Source organism: Lissotriton helveticus, chromosome 9 (genome assembly GCF_964261635.1).
Source record: "Lissotriton helveticus chromosome 9, aLisHel1.1, whole genome shotgun sequence".
In the NCBI taxonomy this organism is placed as follows: domain Eukaryota; kingdom Metazoa; phylum Chordata; class Amphibia; order Caudata; family Salamandridae; genus Lissotriton; species Lissotriton helveticus.
Window position 1 is genome coordinate 73,330,605 of NC_136070.1, and position 22,836 is coordinate 73,353,440.

Genomic DNA, 22,836 nt, shown 5'->3' on the forward strand with positions numbered 1-22,836 from the left:
GGTTGGATGTGGGAACGCCCACTTTGCATGTCATTAGCGATGTTAATCGCCGACATGCAAAGTGGGCTTGCGCCAGGCTTAAAAATGCCCTTGTTAATAGGGCTCTAGCAGTATCGCCACTTTCTCGGCACAATTCGCCAAAAAAGCGGCGATACTTGCCCTTGGTAATATGCCCCTGAGAGACTCTTCCGCTTCCTCTTTATAACCTGCACCATGCCTGAAAAGAGCTGCTTCGTTGTGGTGAGGTACGGGGGATTGGGCCTGGGGCGGGGGGGGGGCACAGTTTTAGAGCTTTCGACTGAGGGGGGTTTTATTTCCGGGACTGGGGGTCGGTGGGAGGTTACGCTGGCTTATGGCTTTAGGGTTCAGGGCAGGGGCCGGGTGATTTATAACAAGGGCTGGGGGCCAGAGGGGAGGGGGGGTCGCACTGGGGTCTTGTTTTTGGAATAAGGACAGAGGTCTGGTATTTTTACAAGGGCTGGGGGGTTGCTCTGGAGTCTAGTTTTAGGGCTCAGGGCAGGGGGTCAGGTATCTTTAACAAGGGCTGGGGGCAAGGGGGGATCACGCTGTGTCTAGTTTTAGGGTTCAGGGCAGGGGTCGGGTATTTTTAAAAAGGGATGGTGGCTTGTGGGACCAGTTAGAGAGAGAAGTGCAGGGGAAACCTTTACCTCGCTTATGCCTTTAACATACATGCCTTTACAGCGAAATTCGTTGTAAAGGCATGCGTGGTAAAGGCATATTAGTTGTTAATAAAGTGTGGTAATGGTTATGCGATGTAAAGGCATTCTAGTGCATGCGTGATAAAGACACACGTAGCAACGGAATAGGTTGTTCCATCATACAACCACCTGTGCCTGGCTTTCACTCCAAACTGAGTGAGCTGCCCCACATCATCACCCTAAGAGTATTTCAGATACTCAGATGAGTGAATGAGAGCTGTGCTGGAGATCTTCAAATGCAGTACTTAAAAATAGGCTTACATGCACAAACAACGTTAATGTTGACAAGTTAGCTAACTGGGACATTTAACGCCTTGGCTGCGGCAGGAATTCCAGCCCGGTGCTGGGCATTCCAATCGCGGGCGTGATCGGGACGGAACCCAGCCGTCATGCGCACAGGCCACCCGTGGCTCATGACGGCTGGGTTCCGTCATGAGCATCAAACGGGTTAATGTAATATGATGAATAACTACAACTTCCTCCCCTTTTAGGTCTCGCCTTCGTGAGCATGTGCTAGTGCATGTGTTGTCACTTGCAATACTTTTCTGTTGAGTGATGGACTTGAAGATGGCTATTGCTTACCATTCGCTGGCATCATTGTCTCTTTTCTTTGCTGCCTTCTAATTAGGCAGCGCTTGCCAGACGTCACTTCCATTTCTTTCTGTGGCGCATGGACCAAGCACAGATTGATTTAGTTTTATTAGTGTCCTTCTGCTGTCAATCCAGTGCTCCCACTGTGATTCAGGTACTATCTATTTTAGCCCTCCCATTTTCTGTGGTGCTTTTATCCCTCCCTCCCACCCTATGTCTGTGTCCCACCCTCTGTCCATTCTGCTTTTAGCCCACCCTCGATCCGTTTTACTTTTATTCATCACTACCACCCTCTGTCTGCTTCGCTTGTATCCTTCCCTCCTTCCCACCCTGCATCTGTTTTGCTTCTTGCCCTCCACCCACTTCTGTAAAATGGTTAAAAGTGCTCTGCGATTTGGTTCACGCATGCCTGCAGCCAGGGCCGGCTTTTAGCACTGGTGGCGCCCTGTGTGACAATGTTTGTTGGCGCCCCCCAATGACCACCACTGTCAGAGATTTCCTCACTACCACCCTTTAACAGTTCCCCTCATGTCTCCATAACCTGTCTCTCAGATCCATTTAGTTTTATAGTGCCACTCATACCAGTGTAAGGTGTCAGAGCACTTTACATCATACACACATTTAACAGAGACAATCACACGTGTAAATCTGTGTATAGGAAATGTTACATAAAACAGAGGATTACAAGATGTAGGAGTCAAATGTCATCCATACTGGTAGGCAGTATAGTTTAAGAGTCCTTGGTCTGGAAAAGCACAAATTCAGAATTTTAAACATAACACTAACTGTTAGGGGTTCTCTTTAATAATACTAATTCATTTCTACCCAAATGAACCCTTTTTGCAAGATTAGGCTAAGGAAAGACCGGGCAAAACACGTAGGTCTAATATACACCTTGCAGTCTACAGGCAGCTCTTTGATGACAGTTAATAGCTCATTGTTCTATATTAGGATGTTAATTTATAAACTACAAGAAACAAAAATATCTCTCTGACAAAAGCAGTAACCCATTGACCTATTAATATTATATGCACTTTGTGAGCTGCATGGCACACGTTCTTAGCAGCAGGCATATTAACCCTCTCTGCTACCTTACGAGATTTCAAACTTCCACTAGACAAAACTCTGTCTCTCTTCTTCAAGAATTACATTAATCACTGGAGTTATCTTGACACTTTTATTGATGTCTGAAAATTGCTGGAGGCAAGGAACGTGGCAGCAGGTGATTCTCAAGCCAAAATATATTTGAAAACAGGGTGCCCCCACCCCAAGTCAACGCCCGGTGCGGTGGCACCGATCGCACCGCCCTAGAGCCGACCCTGCCTCCAGCCAGGTTTGCGTGGTAGAGGCTGCCCAGCTTCCAAGGAGCTCTTATAATACCACACACCACCTATCTGGAATCCCAGCAATTTATTGGAGTCAATCAACTCAGTAGATGGCTTTTAGTCCTCTGATTGAGGAGCCACTGGCACCTGATTATAATGTTTTAACAAGTGGAGGAAGCAAAGCTGACTCTTCTGCAAAATTACCTGATTTTGACAGCCATCTTGCATTGATTTGCTTTTTGAAAGTAGGAGGAGAAAGGTGATTTGTTTATACTGTTTAGTTTATTTATTTGCTTAACCACTTGCTGCTCTCCACCAATGCATCACTCCCACCTGCCCTCCCATTCCCCACCCAACTCGATTACCAAGCCAATAGCTTGCCCGTAAGCGAGTACTATTGGCTTTGCCAATGCTTGTATAGTTTCTAACTCCTTTCTATATTTCTGATCAAATTATCCCCTGAAGAAGATGGCCATAGTACGTACATCCTTTATGACAGATAAACTGCACCAGTCAGCTTGTCTCACTGAACGCAGAATTGTTGTGGTGTTCCATTTACACTACTACTTTAAGCAAGTTACGTTTAGTTTTATTGTAACAGTTCTTATCACCCGGTACAAATAATAAGCAATATATATGTATATATATATATATATATATATATATATATATATATATATATATATATATATATATATATATATATTACCTACTGGCGGTCGCCAGTAGGTATATATAGTTAGGATTTTTTCTCTATGGGTTTTTTGAAAATTCTATGTCTAATAACTTTGGCGTTTGTGGACGGAATCGGCTGAAATTTTCAGGAAAATGGCACATTTTGTTTCTGAGCAGCCCTTGAAAATTTGGGGGGGGTTCGTCCAGTGGGGGCCGAGAAAAAAGGGGGGTCCCAAAACGTGTTTTTAACATTGAGTTTTCCATAGGGCGGTTGGCCTCACTTTTAGCCCGAACGGCTGAATGGATTTGCACGAAACTTGGCAAAATTGTAGGGACTGGTAGCCCGATGTGCCTTTTGTAGGTCTCAATATATGTGCTCCAGTGGATTTTGAGAAATTAACGTTTAAAAAAAGATATATATCTGTAACAGCGGACCGGTTAGCGCTCTGGTTCGCGGACTTTTCGCGCAACGGAGCTTTGTGAAGCGAAGCTGATTGGTTCTCCGGCGTCTGTCAACATTCCAAACAGTCCGTAGCGGCCGCCATCTTGTCTCTCGGTAGGATCGAGAGACAAGAGGAGGTCAAAACAAAGGGGGAAATAACTATAAGGGGGCATAGTAGATCCTCGCTGACCCCCTAGGTTTGATGTGGAGGTTTTAAAAGGGCCCCGCGGGGCAAAAAAAAAAAATAATAATAATAATCGAACGGCTGAATGGATTTGCACGAAACTTGGCAAAATTGTAGGGACTGGTAGCCCGATGTGCCTTTGCTAGGTCTCAATATATGTGCTTCAGTGGATTTTGAGAAATTAACGTTCAAAAAAAGATATATATCTGTAACAGCGCACCGCTTCGCGTACTTTTCGCGTTACGGAGCTTTGCGAAGCGAAGCTGATTGGCTCTCCGGTGTCTGTAAACATTCCAAACAGTACGTAGCGGCCGCCATCTTGTCTCTCGGTAGGATCGAGAGACAAGAGGAGGCCAAAGCGAAGGGGCAAATGACCATAAGGGGGCATAGTAGATCCTCGCTGACCCCCTAGGTTTGATGTGGAGGTTTTAAAAGGGCCCCGCGGGGCAAAAAAAAAAGATAATAATAATAATCGAACGGCTGATGACCATAAGGGGGCATAGTAGATCCTCGCTGACCCCCTAGGTTTGATGTGGAGGTTTTAAAAGGGCCCCGCGGGGCAAAAAAAAATAATAATAATAATAATCGAACGGCTGAATGGATTTGCACGAAACTTGGTAAAATATTAGGGACTGGTAGCCCGATGTGCCTTTGCTATGTCTCAATATATGTGCTTCAGTGCATTTTGAGAAATTAACGTTCAAAAACAAGATATATATCTGTAACAGCGCTCCGCTTCGCGGAGATAAAATTATATGTGTATTACCTAGCTGTTGCTAACACCAGTTAGCGACGGCTAGTAGGAGATAGCGACCATCTTGGGTCCCACTTTGCATGTGAGTGATATTTATCACTAATGACATGCAAAGTGGGCATGCCAAGATGTTAGCGACTGGAAACAGTCGCTAACATCGCTATCTCCTATTATCAACTTTTGGAAATATTCGAGATAAGCGCGAATATCTCCAAAAAGTAACAGCTGCCCTGAGCAGTTCTTAGCCATGTTATCCAATGGGAGGTGGATAACATGGCTAAGAGCATTAGCTCGGTAATGCATGAATATCGCGGAGTTTTCAGCGACATTAATGCATTGCGCTCGTTTTTTATCGTATTTGCGATAAACCTTGATAATAGCAAGGTTTATCTGCGATAATTTCTGACGGTAAAAAAATCGTTGCTAAGCATCGTTAGGGATAAATATCGCTTAACCTTGGTAATATGCCCCAACGTCTGTTAACGTTCGATTCGAAGGAAATCAGGAATTGTTGAAAAACATTGTGTGCGCCATCTTGTCTTTTTTCAAATGCCACACTTTTGTCGTGCACGGCAGCCATTTTAGATGCCTTGACCAGATCCACTCTGTGAACGCTGTCGATCCTTAGCATGGCTCCCCACCCTCGCAAGCATCTCCCCCAGGCAGTGGTCACCCCCGCTCTCTGTTTTATGCATGGGTAATAAACCTCCCCCCATCTGCGCTGTTCTTCCCTGAGAATCACACCCTGTGCCCGCCCGACACCTCCCTTTCGCCCTATTCACTACCGCACCCTCTGACACTCCTTTTCCTCTGTGTCCGATTGTCCAGGCCGGTCCTAGGCTATCAGCTAGCCCTGCAGATGTAGTTTATGGCCACAGCTGTAAAGAATCACCCGTCTTCAAAGGAGTTATAGTAGATCAAGGCCCACACTCGATGAGATCCGTCACAGCAGAAGCGTTGCTATTATCTGAAAACCATTCTGTATTGTGATTGGGGAGGGGACCGAGCGTGAAGCGGAAGATTCCAGGGATGACTCTTTGTACATCAAAGTTTTTACAATTATGTGTCACATTAAAAATATATAGCACTCCGACAAAGTAGTAAGATTATAAAACTTTAATAATTTATAAATATATACAAGAAAACAAAAATAGTAATAACATATAAACATTTTTAGAGAAAAACAACGAAGTAGCGGTCGGCTGTGCGAATAGTCCCAACGCAGCACAACGTCCAGATTTCCGGCGTGGGGCGTCGCGGGGGGTGGGTGATCAGTAGCAAACTGTTGTGCGAATAGTTCCAAGGCAGCAGAACGCGCCGAAATCTAGATGACACAAAAGTGATGTCTAGTAAGTTGCCACCCAGCAAATAACGGCGTGGGGCGTCGCGGGGGGTGGGTCATCAGTAGCAAACTGTTGTGCGAATAGTTCCAAGGCAGCAGAACGATGGCACCAAGGTGATGTCCAGTAAGTTGCCGCACTGGTTTTGGTATCCTACAATGCTGCTCCGAATAACGGCGTGGGGCGCCCCGGGGGAGGCGGCGTGAACGGGCCTCTCCAGGTGGAGTCTCGTCTGTTGTAGTGGGGCGCCCCTTTACCGTTTCAGTTGCCATTCCGTCCGCTTTTGGTCCACTGTGTCAAAATCCGCCATTCAGCTGAGTTGCGCCCACTCTTGCGGTGCAGCGATAGGCGGCTGTCACAGGACTCTCAAAATGGCGGCAGGCTGTTTCCTTTTTGGGCCTGGTCCACTGAAATGGCCCTGGGACACCTTGGAAATCGGACGCTTGTCTGCTAGGTCTTGGACCCCATTCTCGAAAGCGTCCCCTCCGCCTTGAGAATTCATCAAAAGTTTTGGGGGCCCCGACTCCTGCAGGCTTCTGGTGGGGAGCGGCTGCCATGATTGCTCGCGGAATGACCACGACGGAGCTACGAGATGGTGGTGCTCTCATGGTGACGCCAGCTTCAGTCTGAAACATCCAGAAACAAGGTGGGGCTTTCATCGTTTGGGGGAAAAAAAAAGTTTTCATCCAATGAAAAGTGTTGTTTTTAGGTCATATGATCAAGCCTTCCATCATTAGGAAACCAAAAGTAAAATGAACCAATGAAAAGTTTTATAAACAAGTCACATGACCTGTTATGCGGCATAGGGTATAAAATGCGGAGAAAATACGTTGGCACGTGAGGCGGCGTCAGTAGCGGACCGATGTGCGAATAGGCCGAAGGCAATACAACGCGCCAAGATCCGGATGGCATCGAGGTGGTGTCATAGTTGAGAGTTCTGAGCAGCGGTTGTAACACTGTCTGAAGCTTATTTGCAGCTGCTGCAGCTTCACTACGCGCCAAGATCCGGATGGCACCGAGGTGGTGTGTAGGAAGTTGCCGCACTGGTGTGGCCATCCTACAATGCTGAAAGTCGGCGTGGGGCGCCCCGTTGGCCTGTGAGTTTGCGTCAGTAGCGGACCGATGTGCGAATAGGCCGAAGGCAGCACAACGCGCCAAGATCCGGATGGCACCGAGGTGGTGTCTAGTAAGTTGTCGCACTTCTGTGGCCATCCTACAATGTTGAAAGTCGGCGTGGGGCGCCCCGTTGGCCTGTGAGATGGTGTCAGTAGCGGACTGATGTGTGAATGGGGCCAAAGGCAGCGCAACAATATTTTCTACTATATTTCCGGTGTAGAAGAGACCACAAGGCGCTGAGATGCCAAGATCCGGATGGCACCGAGGTGGTGTCTTGCAAGTTGTGGTACTGGTGTGGCCATCCTACAATGCTGAAAGTCGGCGTGGGGCGCCCCGTTGGCCTGTGAGATGGCGTCAGTAGCGGACCGATGTGCGAATAGGCCGAAGGCAGCACAACAATATTTTCTGACTGACACCACAAGGCGCTGAGATGCCAAGATCCGGATGGCACCGAGGTGGTGTCTAAGTTGCGGACTGATGTGCGAATGGGGCCAAAGGCAGCGTAACAATATTTTTTGTATGGAAGATACCACTAGGCGTTGAGATGCCAAGATTCGGATGGCACTGAGGTGATGTCTAGCAAGTTGGTGTGGTCATCCTACAATGCTGAAACTCGGCGTGGGTCACCCCATTAGCCTGTGAGATGGCGTCAGTAGCGGACCGATGTGCGAATAGGCCGAAGGCAGCACAACGCGCCAAGATCCGGATGTCACCGTGGTGGTTTCATAGTTGAGAGGCACTTCATCTGCAGTGGGGCGCCGAGATCCGGATGGCACCGAGGTGATGTCTAGCAAGTTGCTGTACTGGTGTGGTCATCCTACAATGCTGAAACTCGGCGTGGGTCGCCCCATTAGCCTGTGAGATGGCGTCAGTAGCGGACCGATGTGCGAATAGGCCGAAGGCAGCACAACGCGCCAAGATCCGGATGTCACCGTGGTGGTTTCATAGTTGAGAGGCACTTCATCTGCAGTGGGGCGCCGAGATCCGGATGGCACCGAGGTGATGTCTAGCAAGTTGCTGTACTGGTGTGGTCATCCTACAATGCTGAAACTCGGCGTGGGTCGCCCCATTAGCCTGTGAGATGGCGTCAGTAGCGGACCGATGTGCGAATAGGCCGAAGGCAGCACAACGCGCCAAGATCCGGATGTCACCGTGGTGGTTTCATAGTTGAGAGGCACTTCATCTGCAGTGGGGCGCCGAGATCCGGATGGCACCGAGGTGATGTCTAGCAAGTTGCTGTACTTGTGTGGTCATCCTACAATGCTGAAACTCGGCGTGGGTCGCCCCATTAGCCTGTGAGATAGCAGTTCTTTGGATTTGGGCCTGGCTCGTCTGCTGTAGTGGGGCGCCCCTTTACCGTTTCAGTTGCCATTCAGCTGAGTTTCGGCTGCTCTTGATGCTACAGCGACAGGCGGCTGCAACAGGACTCTCAAAATGGCGGCCTGTTCTTTGGATTTGGGCCTGGTCCACTAAAATGGCCCTGGGACACCTTAGAACTCGGACGCTCGATTTTTTTTTCCTTTCCTGTACATGCAAAAAAAGGTAAATGCCCGGTACGTTACACGCTTCATCTGCCACGATGAACTCTCTAGAGGAACCGAAAAAATATATAGTTGTGGTAACTATACCATGCATTGTCATATGGAGAGGTGGCACCAATTAATTATAGTGCTGCATAAAAGAGAGATTTGGAGGAGAACCCCTGACCTGCTAGTACATTCATCAAAGAAGTGGCACTGAGAGCTTCAGAGGCAAGGGAAACGGTCCCAAATATTTAGAAGAACTTTGGAAAGATTAAAATGACATGTTTAGATTGTGGCAAATTTATTTCATGTGGACATCTGAGTGTTACTCTAATAAATACAGCATATGAACATCATCATAGTCGATGGTTGGTAGAGACATTTTGACTATATCCTGGACCTGCCCGTCCTCGCCCAAAATGGCGCCAGAATAAATGGGACTCGTAACTCCTTGTTGTGTACTGGTTGCAGAACCTTGAAATCACGAGATACGTATGCAGTTTTGAAGCACATGGCGGGCGGGGACGAGAATTGATTGAATATTTCGACATCCCTATTGATATTAAGTTCTGATGTGTTATTGATTACTGTACTGTTGAAAGTTCGAATTAACGTCACCCATGGTACTTGCCCGCAAATGTATATCTAGATAATTTTATTGTAACTGGCCCTGTCGTATTTTAATTATAAAATGTACGTCCACCGATTCCGTAACTGTTAGACACCTTAGTTCTTGCAACCTAATGGCCCGCCCGTTACGTTCCTCTACAGTGTAAATGTCTATTTATCATATACGATTACAGTTTGCTCCGTGGCCGGCCCACGTGGTTATAGGCTCGTATTTGTATAATGAAATTTTCACAATAAAGGTTTTTAAAAGAAAACATGGTAGTAGTATATACATTGGTAAAGTTTTTAATAATAGTCACTGTTTTAGAATCATTAAAAGGCAAGTGAAATAAAGCAGACCAATTACATGAAGGGTAAAAGGTATAATACGAAGGAACGCAGTAAAGATAAATGGTCAAGGGCTGTTGTGTTTTCTATTCCTGCAACATAAAGTGATCGATAAGAATCTCATATTCAGGCGTATCGGCGACTAAGACAGCAGGTCGACCCTCTTTTGCTCAACGGCTCCGTCATGGGACGAAGAAACGCTCTTTTTCTCGAAAAAAGAATATATTTTACTTGCAGGACAGTTGTAAAATTTCCGGGAAAGTACATTAGCCTGGAACATTATAACATATATTTAAGAAAAAATAATGTTCGGAAGTAATGAAAAGCGTAATTTTTAGGTCATATGACCAAGCCTTTCATCATTACAATAAGAAAAGTAAAATGAACCAATGAAAAGTTTTATTAACAAGTCACATGACTTGTTATGCTTACGTTACGCGCTGCGCGCCCCGGATGACTTCCGGATGCGCTAACGCGGCGCGTCATATGACGCATTACGCGACAACGCAGGTACAGAATATAGTCAAAATGTCTCCACCAACCAGCGGTCGGAACACAACCCCTTTCAGCAGGCTAAATAGTTCTGTTAAATGACAACAGAAGGGACAGGCAACAAGAACCATCAGTCAAAGAGGGGAGGGCTAGTTCTTCTCTACCGGGTTACATTGGGGCGCTACCGGAACTGATCGAATTGGTAGTCTACAGTGTTTCTGGATGTTTCAGACTGAAGCTGGGGTTAGCATGAGAGCAGCACCATTTCGTAGCTCCGTCGTGGTCATTCCGCAACCAATCATGGCAGCCGTTCTTTATCGTTATTTTGGGCGGGGTGGGTGGCGGAGCAGAGCTGTTTTGCAGCCATCATTGTGTGGAGTTCAGTTCATCTCACTAGTTTTGTATTTGTCATGAGGGGTTGTTCCTAATGTTTCTATTTTAGCGAGGTCAAAAAGAGATCCCATTAGTGGCCTACTGATTTTGCTCGATTCCTTTTCTTTTTTTTTACACGATTTTTCGTTATCTGCAAAGACTAAACAGAGTATTGCGACTCTGTGTTTGTTTGTAAATAGAGAATGAACCAAAGAGAACTAATTCTAAAACAGTAAATACTTGGATAACAATGAATCAAATGGAGAGAGAAGCAGGCACGACGGATTACAATGGGGGCAAAGACCTGCGTTAACTACCTTTCACTATCTGCAAAGAGAGAGTACTCCTAATAGAAATGAGGGGGGGGGCACCATTCAAAGCAGATCAGTGTGCATAAACACGAAAATGTTTTCACTTACCACGTACTTGACATTCGACAGCTTATGATATTTGCTATTAAAAAACCATTGAAATTCACTGAAAAAACCATAGGTTATAGACCATATATAGTTAGGAATTAGCATTTACAAAACCTTGAAAATTCACTGAAAAAACCATAGGTTATAGACCATATATAGTTAGGAATTAGCATTTAAAAAACCTTATTTTACTCATACAAAACCATTGAAATTCCATATATAGTTAGTTGCACTAACTATATATCGCGCACCTGCAATCCACTGCTGATGATGTCACATATTACATCATTCATGACATGGTCAGTGACATCACTGATGACATCACTGATGACATCTCAAATGACATCACTGATGACAACATCCAGTGACTGTATGTTTCTGTAAAGTTAAAATGTGTCTTACATATTGAAGAATGAGTGGAAGTATAAGTGTCTGGACAAAGGATTTAGTAGGTGCATGACTGAATGCATGAGTGAGTGATTAAATGTGTCTCACTGAGTGCATGGGTTAGTGACTAAAGTGTCTTAATTTGTGCATCATTATGTCTGTTGTTCTGTAAACTGCTGCATGTTTTGATCAGTAGCTATATGATTAACTATATGGGTTACTGATTGATTGTCCAAGTATTTGTATGGGAGACTGAGTGTGTGTGTGGCTGGCTGGGAGGTGTGTGACTCTGTGCAGATCAATGTGTACTTGTATCAATGATTGTATAACAAGGTAAGTATGTGTTAGTATATGTTTGAAAATGTAAGGTGCTCTATGTTTAACTGTATAGACAAGAAAATGGAAGTGTCATTGATTCTTTACAGGACTGACTAGGTGTGTGAGTAACTCCATGGATGAGTGGCAGACTGTGAGTGTCTGTATAGGTGTATGAGTGCATATGATAGTGTTGTAAAGATGAGTGATTGTATGTATGAATGATAGTATGGGTGAATGAGTGAAGGTGTGTGTAGACGTAGGAATCAGTGAGTGCGTATGTAGTAACTAGTATTGGTGTGTCAATGGTTTCAAAAATTATATTCTGTATTTAACACTGGGTGAAACAGAGGTTATATTAAAATGTGAGGAGATGCATTGTATTGTCACATGAATGATATCATCAGTGATGTGGTCATTGATGTCAAATGAGATGTCATCAGTGATGTCATCAGTGATGTCATTTGAGATGTCATCAGTGATGTCATCAGTGATGTCACTGACCATGTCATGAATGATGTAATATGTGACATCATCAGCAGTGGATTGCAGGTGCGCGATATATAGTTAGTGCAACTAACTATATATGGAATTTCAATGGTTTTGTGTGAGTAAAATAAGGTTTTTTAAATGCTAATTCCTAACTATATATGGTCTATAACCTATGGTTTTTTCAGTGAATATATATATATATATATATATATATATATATATATATATATATAAATATATATATATATATATTAGCTAGGACCTAGTTTTCATAGGAAATCCGCAACATTCTATTGAGAATAACTTTGGCGCCGGTGGACAAATCTTTGCGAATTTCTCAAAGAAGATGGCCTGCTCCGCTCTGCTCCTTCCCTGATAGTTTAGGGGGGATTCGTCAAGTGGGGGCTGAGATAAAAGGGGGGTCCCAAAACGTGTTTTTCCCATGTTATTTTCCATAGCACGTTTAGACACGGCTACAGCTCGAACAGCTGAATGGATTTATAAGAAATTTGGTAGAAAGGTAGAGTCCGGCTCGCAGATTACGCTTTTCTTTGAATGGTGTAAATCTGTTCAGTAGTTGCTGAGAAAATTAACTTTGAAAAAATATATATTGGGCTACATTGGGCTATATATATGTTAGAGCCCAAATGTAGCCCAATGTAGCCCAATGTAGCCCAATGTAGCCCAAAGATGGCCACCAGAACCATAAAAAAACAATGTAGCCCAAATATCAGCCAGATGTAGCCCAACTATAGTCCAAAGACAGAATGTCCCAGAGTGTTCTAAAGAACAACTAGAGCGCTAACGGTCTTACTTGTGACAAAAGTATGGCACACCTGAAGTCATCTTGATTGGAATAAAGTGTTAACACTTAAAACATTTAATTTGCAAAGGAACAAAATGAGGGGGTTCATTTTGCCATAGAAATTATGATTAGTGCTGAAGAAAGAAAAATTAGGGCACATTTTGAGTGACTTCTCAAATCCTCTTATATTTCATTAAAGAACTTCTGATATGCAGTCTCCCAAGATGGCCACCAAAAAAAAGAGCCCAAATGTAGCCCAAATTTCAGCCAGATGTAGCCCAACTATAGCCCAATGACAGAATGTCCCAGAGTGTTCTAAAGGACAACTAGAACGCTAACAGTCTTACTTATGACAAAAGTATGGCACACCTGAAGTCATCTTGATTGGAATAAAGTGGTAACACTTAATACATTTAATTTGAAAAGGAAAAAAATGAGGGGTTTCATTTTGCCATAGAAATTTTATATATATATATATATATATATATATATTCACTGAAAAGTTTTAAACACATTATAGTTAGGAAGTAGCATTTAAAAAACTTATGAAATTCACTGAAAAAACCATAGGTTTTACACACGTTATAGTTAGGAAATAGCATTTACAAAACCTATGAAATTCCCTGAAAAAACCATAAGTTTGACACCAGTTATAGTTAGCTGGAAATTGTACTTGCATAAAACCAATGAAATTCCCACGTTATAGTTAGTTGGACTCACTATAACTTGCGCGTGCAATGCACTGCTGATGACGTCACATATTACATCACTCATGACATGGTCAGTGACATCAGTCATGACATCACTGATGACACCATCCTTGTGACAGAGTGACAGACCTCTTTTCACTGTAATGTAACCCTTGAAACACATATTCAAAAATAGAAACTAACATTTTCAAAAAAATGGAGATACCCATACCAGTTACAACAACCAATTCAATAATTCCACCATCTATATACACATCCACTCATTGATCAACAGTTCTATATAGTCACTCGTACATACACTCACTCATGATATGTATTGATACACCTATACATCCTGTTACACACCGACAGTCATCCAAAAGATACTCTCACACATATTCACACATGCAAATAAACTATTGAACATACATTTATTTGCATATACAGCTATACACACACAACCACCTTACTTCTATGGAAACTTACACATACTTACTCTCTTAAACAATCACTTATAGAAACACATACTTATCTAAACAGGAATTCTTACAATCTCTTTCTCTCACATATACTCACTTATATACATCAATATTCACATATATTAGATTAAAACATATGTAGTTACTGATAAAAACACTAGTGAGACAGTCATTCACTCACTAACACACACACATACACACTCTTCCACCCATACAGTCCTGCACATATGCTGTCTTCAAAACACATACAAAGAGAGAGTCAGTCATTCATGCATCTATGTATTAAGTAATACCCCCACCAAACCATACAAACACTCATACTGATACTAACAAAAACATCTAATAACCCATATACATACACATGTAGCTACTCACCAACCCATGCAACCACGTATACACAAAGTGAAACCCTAATACATATATTTAAATATTTAAACATTACTCTCTAATATATGTATTCACTAAGATACACTTAATAAACCAGTTAACCAATAAATTTTTTTTAAAACATCCAAGTAATCACTTATTTAAACATTTATTCTTCCATCAACTTTTACATATACATATATAACACATATTTATTTTTTAAAAAGACACACATTCACTGGATAGTGTCATCAGTGATGTCATGACTGATGTCACTGACCATGTCATGAGTGATGTAATATGTGACGTCATCAGCAGTGCATTGCACGCGCAAGTTATAGTGAGTCCAACTAACTATAACTTGGGAATTTCATTGGTTTTATGCGAGTAAAATTTCCAGCTAACTATAACTGGTGTCAAACCTATGGTTTTTTCAGTGAATTTCATAGGTTTTGTAAATGCTATTTCCTAACTATAACGTGTGTAAAACCTATGGTTTTTTCAGTGAATATATATATATATATATATATATATATATATATTACTTACGTACATGCATAGAATTATCAGTTCAATCCTTTTCACATGGCCAGGTTTTATTGAGTGAATTCATTAATGGGTTTTACTGCTGTCTGTCACGACCAACCCTCAATTTGTGCTGGAAGAGTTTTCAGCAAAAGAGCAGTTCTTTACTGCAATTAATGGTGACGACTCTCTCCCACATATGCTATGTGTTTGTTTACTTTTCACTGATAATATCCATGGTTGGCGTTTAATGCTCCATCTCCACTCTGTTCGAAAAACAAGGCTGTCCATCTGAGATTACAAAGCCATCCTTCATTATATATTTGAGATTCCATCATACAGCCCCACCTTCCCTTTGGGGGCTTGATGGGGACCCCTTCCACTGGTTTATCCAGTTCTCCACCTCAATGTAGACACCCTACAATCATGACTAATATGAGGCTCTATCTGAGCTACAACCCACTAACTTTAAGAAGGGCCCAGAACTTCAACTGAGGATACAATAACCCTGATGATGCACTTTGGTGTCTACCTGAGATGGCGAACTTCTCCCATGATAATCACAAGACCCCACCTGAGACTACAAATCCCCTTGTGACAGAAACAAGAGCCCACATAAGGCCACAACAGCCTGCCCAGGGATGTATAAGAGATTCCATCTAAGGCGACAACACAATATTCCCCCATGAGATACTACACTGCTCCCGAGGCTCCGACTCTCATCCTTGATGTACGCAAGACTCCATATGGGATTGCTACAACCCACCCTCCATTAGTAGCTGAAATACCGCACCTTCATTATAAACACAAGACGACACATGATGCAAAAACACCCCAATGGTATCACATACATGAGGCCATTGTGGTCTTAACTCCCAAAGCACTCATGACAAATCAACCTCATTAGCCTATACAATGTAGCATTCAACACCATGCCTTTTCTCGTTCTCTACCGAAGAACTTCACTTATAGGTGCTAATGTCTCCAGAGTGAATTACGCCAATTTCCCTACATCGCTTTCACCAAATCATACTTGCCTGTTTTCAAGCTACACGGATTAAGTTCATCAGATTTATATTTCATTAAATGTCCACAGTTCTCAGGCCTGCATCCTCTTCAAGACTGTCTTACCCACAAGGATTTACTTATAAACAGCATTAGGATATATCGTCCCTCAAAGTAAATGTGATCCATCAAATTTATCTTCCAAGAATTCTAAAGCAATGTCTTCAGATGCCAAGATTTGTAGATCAGTATCTGAACTTATGGACCTCCCCCTCTCTCCATTAAAAGGATAAGAAATCTTCACCTGCTACTAATTCTGAAAAGCACATTTTCCATATCTTCTTATAAATGTCTGCTATCTGGGACCAGGTAGGATTTTGTTCTCTTGCTGTTCTCTTTGCATCCACTAGGGTGGCGACTCATTAGAAAAATCAACAAGGAATATATGGGGTTACATCTATGACTGCGACATCACAACCTCATAACAAAGAAGCCGTAGATCCATAACATCCACATGTACCTTTTCAGGCTGTACAAGTTATGCCACTGTGCACAGATGCATACTGTGACAAAAATAGTAATGCATATTACTGTTCGCACAAATCTTCTATTGCCCAGGCCCTTTGGTTGATGCTAAAGGTAAGATTACAAAGTGCATAATTAATGTCTTGCCAAATATACCACTCTATGATGTCATTACATTGATCACTAGCTCTTTCATGGCACAATTAACTGGGAGGGTTTAAACCCTTTCTCTAGATGGTTTTCTGTCCTAACACTTTTTACAACATATTGGTCTAAGTGGACCAATGGCGTCTGATGTCCTTGTGTTATCATAACACCATCCCTTGGCTATGGCCGCCACTTCTTTACCATATCTTTCTAGAATTTGAACAGAAATCCTTGCCCTTTGGTATCCTAGTAGAGACTATGGGCCTGATTTAGAGTTTGGCTGAGAGGTTACTCTGTCACAAACGTGATGGATATCCTGTACGCTGTAATGCAATTCCCATAGGATACAATGGGATCGTAATACGGCATACGGGATATGCATCACATTTGTGACAGAGTAATCCCATCCGCAAAACTCTAAATCAGGCCCAAAGGTACCACACGCAAACAGTAAACAAAGCATTCCGATGTCTAAGGACCCCTACAAGGCCTCCATCTTCCCTTGATCAGAATCTTCTAGGCAAAGCCCATCACTGCTAACTCTGCCATTGTTAGCAATATTAGCAACATCATAGATAGTTATAAGTGGTGGTAGACACCAATGGCAGGTAAATCAGTGAAGCAAAAGACTACTAACAAGAATCATGTTTGTGAGTTGGATTTATATTGTACTATCTTCTAACTTAAGGTTCTTTGCTTTACAGGTACGGATGCTGTCCTGACGGGATAACAGCAGCACGCGGCCCGGACAATGCAGGATGCCCAAAGTTGTACAGCGATGATTATGTCAGCAGGAATGAGCGAGCAGAGGAAGAGGCCTCTCCAGTTGTAAGTAGCCATATTTCTTATTCGATCACAAGTAGAACTCACAGTCGATGAGAGGTTTGGACATCCTACTTTAAGCACCGGCTTCTAAGTATATCTCGTTTCCCGAGTGATGATTTTGGAAGTTTTTGAGCTTTCCAAAGCAGAAGTCTGAGACAAAAACTCCTGCCCAACAAAGATTCTCCCAAGGATTTCTCAACAAAATCTTGAAGAAAATTTGTATTCTTAAAAGTGGTGTTTGGACTCACTTTTACCTACAAAATCTATTTTTACGGCATTTGTTTTCAGACATATAGAGGTTTGATTTGGGAAATCTTCAGAACTATCACACTTTCTTATCGTTTGTTCACTTGTAAAATAAAAATTGAGAATCATGCTTCTTGCTGCACTGATGCCCTCATAAACCAGTACCAGCATTGCCAGTAATTTGCCTCTGGTTGGTTAGGCATTGGTCTGGCTAAGCCTGACTTTAAACTATCTTATTGGTGGCCTGTGTTAGTATCTGTAATGCAGAATTGAAAGACATGACCAGGCAATGATGAGAGATTCCCCTGCTACTGCCCAGGCTTCAGTAGAGCCAATTTGGACATTTCTTACCACCAGAAAATAACAACAGAAGTCGTATGCATATATCACTTCTAGACACATTTTGAAACTGGCTGAACAGCATTCTCTACCTTGAGAGTCCCCTGGGATAGGGTGTGGGTCACATTCTCACACTCTCCCATGCTGACACTGTGCCTACATTGTGTCAAAAAACATCATGCTCCTGCTGCAACATGTCCCGCACAGGAAAACTACAAATAATACCCTCGCAACCGCACGCTACTAAGGGTTCACAGGGACCCGATGCAAACCACAGCATTGTCACAAACTCTCCAAGAGTGTGGAGCAATACCCTTTCATTCAATCAAAAAAAGGGGGCACAGGAGCAGGTTAAAGGCCCATAATCCAAAACAGGGGTAACTGTTCCTATTGAAAGAGCCATAAATAGTAAAAAGTGTAGGTGGGAAACCAATCAGTTAAGGGGGGCCTCCTTATTGGAAGATTGAGCCCTCACACACCTGAATGGATGTCATGCTTCAACATAGGACTTAGCTCTTCGTGGGGCCGGCGCTGCAATGCCCCACGGGCCCCGCAAGAGGGCTCTTTGGCAACAATACTTTCCACTATTCATCTCTCTTACTATAGGAACAGTTGCCCCATTTTGCATTTATACAATACCCTTGCAAACACACACAGCGAAGGGCACACTGGAACCCGATACAAACCATAGCTTTGTCACAAACACTCAGATGGTGTGATACTATACCCTTGAAACCACACAATACAAAGGGCGCACTGTAACCCAACGCAAATCGTTGTGTTTTCATAAACTCTCTAAGAATGTGGTACAATACCCTCGCAACTGCACACTACGAAGGGCACACAGGAACCCGATGCAAACCACAGCATTGTCACAGACTCTCCTAGAGTGTGATACAATAACCTCACAACCGCACACTAGGAAGGACGCACAGGGACCCAATGCAAACCATAGCATTGTCACAAACACCCCTATGGTATTACAGAATACCCTTTCAACCACACACTACAAATGGCGCACAGGTATATCCCCTGCCTTCCTTGCCCAGAAACTTGTGATATCCGGAGGAGCCACAAACTCCCGATCTGCCAGAGACCTCTTGCTCCAACCAGCTCGTTTCCGGAAAAAGTAAACCTACAATCGGGCCTTCTCTGGGGCCGCTCCAAGAATATGGAACTCTCTCCCGCCTACCATCAGAAGACTGTCATCTCTTGCACGCTTCAAAAAGGAGACCATCATTTTCCTTATGGGCAAATTCCTTGCCCAACGACTGCATTACAATCTCCTCTACGTCCTTGTACCACCCTCCATGACGGTTTTATCCTTGACTTTCCCGGATGATACCTCCCGACCTTCTGGGCTTCCCACCCGGGAGCTGAGACTACCTACTCTCTTGTATAATAACTCTACCTGTTTTTATCCCAAGTCTATCCGTAACTTGTGACTGCCTGTTTTCCTACATAATGTACATAACGCCTGTTTCCCTTTGATATCTTCCCCTCCTATGCCCTTTGTATACCACCCCCTCAATCATGTAAAGCGCTCTGATACCCTCACGGGTCTGGTACGCGCTCTATAAAACCTTAAAATAAATAAATAAAAATACAATTTGATGCAAACAGCAGCACTGCCAGAAACACTCCTATGATGTGGTACCATACCCTTGCAACCACACACTACAAAGGGCACACTGGAACCTGATGCACACCATAGTGCTGCCACAAACTTTCCAAGAGTGTGATCCAATACCCTTGTAACCACACATTACAAAGGGCACACGGGAACACAATGCAAACCATAGCATTGTCACAAACACTCCTATGTATTACAGAATACCCTTGCAATCACACATTACAAAGGGCGCACAGGAACTTGATGCACACCATACCGCTGTCACAAATTCTCCAAGGGTGTGTAACACATTATTTGTGTACAATATAACACATTAGGTCGAAGTAGGCTGGCATGATGCCCAAAAACTGTATCCAGTGGCAAAACAAATCAAAACATTGGGACTCCTGGCATCAGATAAGTCTACTGGGTTTCATTTCTCTTTGTTTTGGAATTCATTTCTTTCGAAACACTGAAATTTGACAGCATTTAGGCTTCCAAAAATTAGGAAATGTGATGTCTTCCTCCTTCACAATTATAATGGAATTGCTGATATATGAATAAACAGGTGTTCTCAACATCCGCCTCCCAATATGAAGGATGTTTAACAAATAATGTGTGTGTGCGTGCAGGCGAAGCTGTGTTTGCACCCTTGTATTTGTGTAACACAAGTTTCTTACTTGATTTTTCCTCATTCTTCCATTTATACATTGCATCTTTCATTATGTTTTAATAAGGCATATCTGTTTTGAAGTCACTGAAATATCATTCCCTTGCAGAACCCATCTGAGGAGTGCAGGGGATCCAAGTTTGGCTGTTGCTATGACAACACGCAGCCCGCCTCCGGCCCACTGGGCGAGGGGTGTCGCAACCGGCCCAGCCACTGTAAGTGCCTTATTTTTAGCCAATTTGCTTTAATTTTGCATCAAACCTTTTGGAATCCGATGCAAGTAATTCCCTCTCCTTGGAAATAAAGCTCTTCTTCCATTGCATTTTGGAGGACATCATTCAGAAAGTAGTCGAGACATCCCATAATGTACCCTCCTGGTATGTAATTTGTCACAGGGTCAAAGGAGAAGAGATGTGACAGCCAGTGTTGTTTTTCACATGAACATGCCGAGGACGTTTAGCAGCTCTGATGTGAAAAATGATCTTTTAGGTGTAAATTGCACAGGTGTGCCTGTCCACCCGTAGTAAATGATTTGTGAGTAGGGTCACACTGGCAAGCTGGTTTAACTTGATATTTTAGCCTCGAAGCAAAATTATAATTTAGAACGTGAATTTAAGCAATTTTCCTGAAGCTTAGGAAACAATCATTTTTGTCAAGTGCTAAAAAATGGCTGATTTTGTTTTTTAAAACCTTTAAGATAGCAGGGTCGTGGAATGATGTGGTTTTCAACTCCCATGATCTCAAGAGACTGACTGCTGTGCAGGAACTGCTAGATTGCTAGGGATTAGGAATTAGAAATCTTGCATAAACCATACCCCAGCCCAAGGAATGCAATAAAATGATTGTGTGTAAAGCAAAGTCTTATTGAAAAACTTAGGATCGAAAATGGAGTTATTTTGAAAATGTGTGGCAAAAAGAAATGGTTCACATATATTTCAATGTGAAATACAAAGAAATGTAGTGGTAAAAAAAATATTTTACCACCTCCACGCTTTTGTTGCAATGTAATACTTAACCTGACCTTTAATAGTTACTTCAACATTAAAACTTCCGAATTAATCCAAATCCCATCCCTCACCCAACCCTGATCTACAGCATTATTTACCCTAATCCTTAATATCACCCTTAAACCTAATCTTTCACAAACCGTAACAGTACATGCAACACTAACCCATCCCTTCTCCTAACTCTAACTCAATCTCCAACCCAAACCTCTTGCTTAACTCTTAACTTTAATTCTTACATTATCTGTACTCTGTTACGTTAACCCTAGTCCTAAATCTAATCTGACCCTGACCCATAACCCTATATTTCACACTAGCTCTGTCCCGTACCCTAATCTCATCCCCATCCCTTGCTCTATTTTACCCTACTCTAACCTTTCCACTAACCCATCCCATACATACCATAATCCTAACTCCATCCCTAACCCAACCCTGTACCCTAACTCTTACACCGTTCCATGCTCCTAATATTTCTCTAACAGCAGAGTTAAGGCTAAACCTAATTTAGCCCTAGCCTTAACCATATACTTAAACACAAGCTCCTTCCTATGCCCTAACCCCATCGCCATGTCTTTCACTACGCTTATTTTAGCCCTAACCCCTTCCACTAACCCATACCTTTGTACTCTTACCTCCATTTCTTACCCTAACTCTTACAACCATTCCGTACTCAAGCAATTACTCTTACCCTAGTCCTTAAACTAAAGCTAATCCAACCCTAACCATAAGAAAATTCTTCACAAGATACCTATCATGTAGCCTATCCCATTCCCCATCCTTTGCACTAGCCTTAACCAAACCCCAACTCTTCCACTAACCCACGCCCTTATCCTAAAGTTACCCCTTTCTTACTGTTACTGAAATCCATACACCAACTCTTGACAATAAGTGCCTAAAAAGGGCATCGGGTGTAGAGATGCAGTGTGTAGTCCTGCCTACCTATAATCTCTAATAACAGGCACCACAGCATGGCCATTTCAAACAATGAACAAAATAATTTTGATATGCAGAACACAATTAATTAGAAATTATTAACATGATATCTTTCATTCTGAGTGGCCCAGTGTTTAGGCAAATATTTTTTGAACTAAACTCAATCCAACTCCTCTGGGTCAGGATTTATCATGTCAGAAAAATAACTGCCAATTAAGTGTTTGCCCCAAAAAAGGGGAATAACGTGGGTTTTGGTACTTAATGCAGCAAAATTCTAGATGTGCCAATAATTATAAGGCATTTCCACTCTAAAACGCTTAATCTGCTGGAATTTTGCATTGGGGAACTGTGGGAGGGCGCTGTTAGCTGCCGAAAACTCTTAACTGCGATAGGAGTTACCACACACATCACATTTAACCGCGCCTAAGCACACCACTTTTTTACCTCAACTTTTTTATACAATGAACTTTCAGAGGACTTTTTAACTCCAAACCCTTAAATGCCTTTATGAGGTTTGAAGATGAAATTAATGGGACAGTGTTATGTTACATTTCATTTCATCT

General features: G+C 42.8%; 1 protein-coding gene across 1 annotated transcript in view; it reads left to right on the top strand.

Moving 5' to 3' along the window:
• PAPLN (papilin, proteoglycan like sulfated glycoprotein) overlaps window positions 1–22,836 on the top strand; it is a 419,313-nt gene that overhangs the window by 343,963 nt on the left and 52,514 nt on the right. The window contains exons 18-19 of the mRNA XM_078659503.1: window positions 17,349–17,472; window positions 20,446–20,551. Coding sequence (XP_078515629.1) covers window positions 17,349–17,472; window positions 20,446–20,551 — 230 coding nt within the window. The remainder of the gene's footprint in view (window positions 1–17,348; window positions 17,473–20,445; window positions 20,552–22,836) is intronic.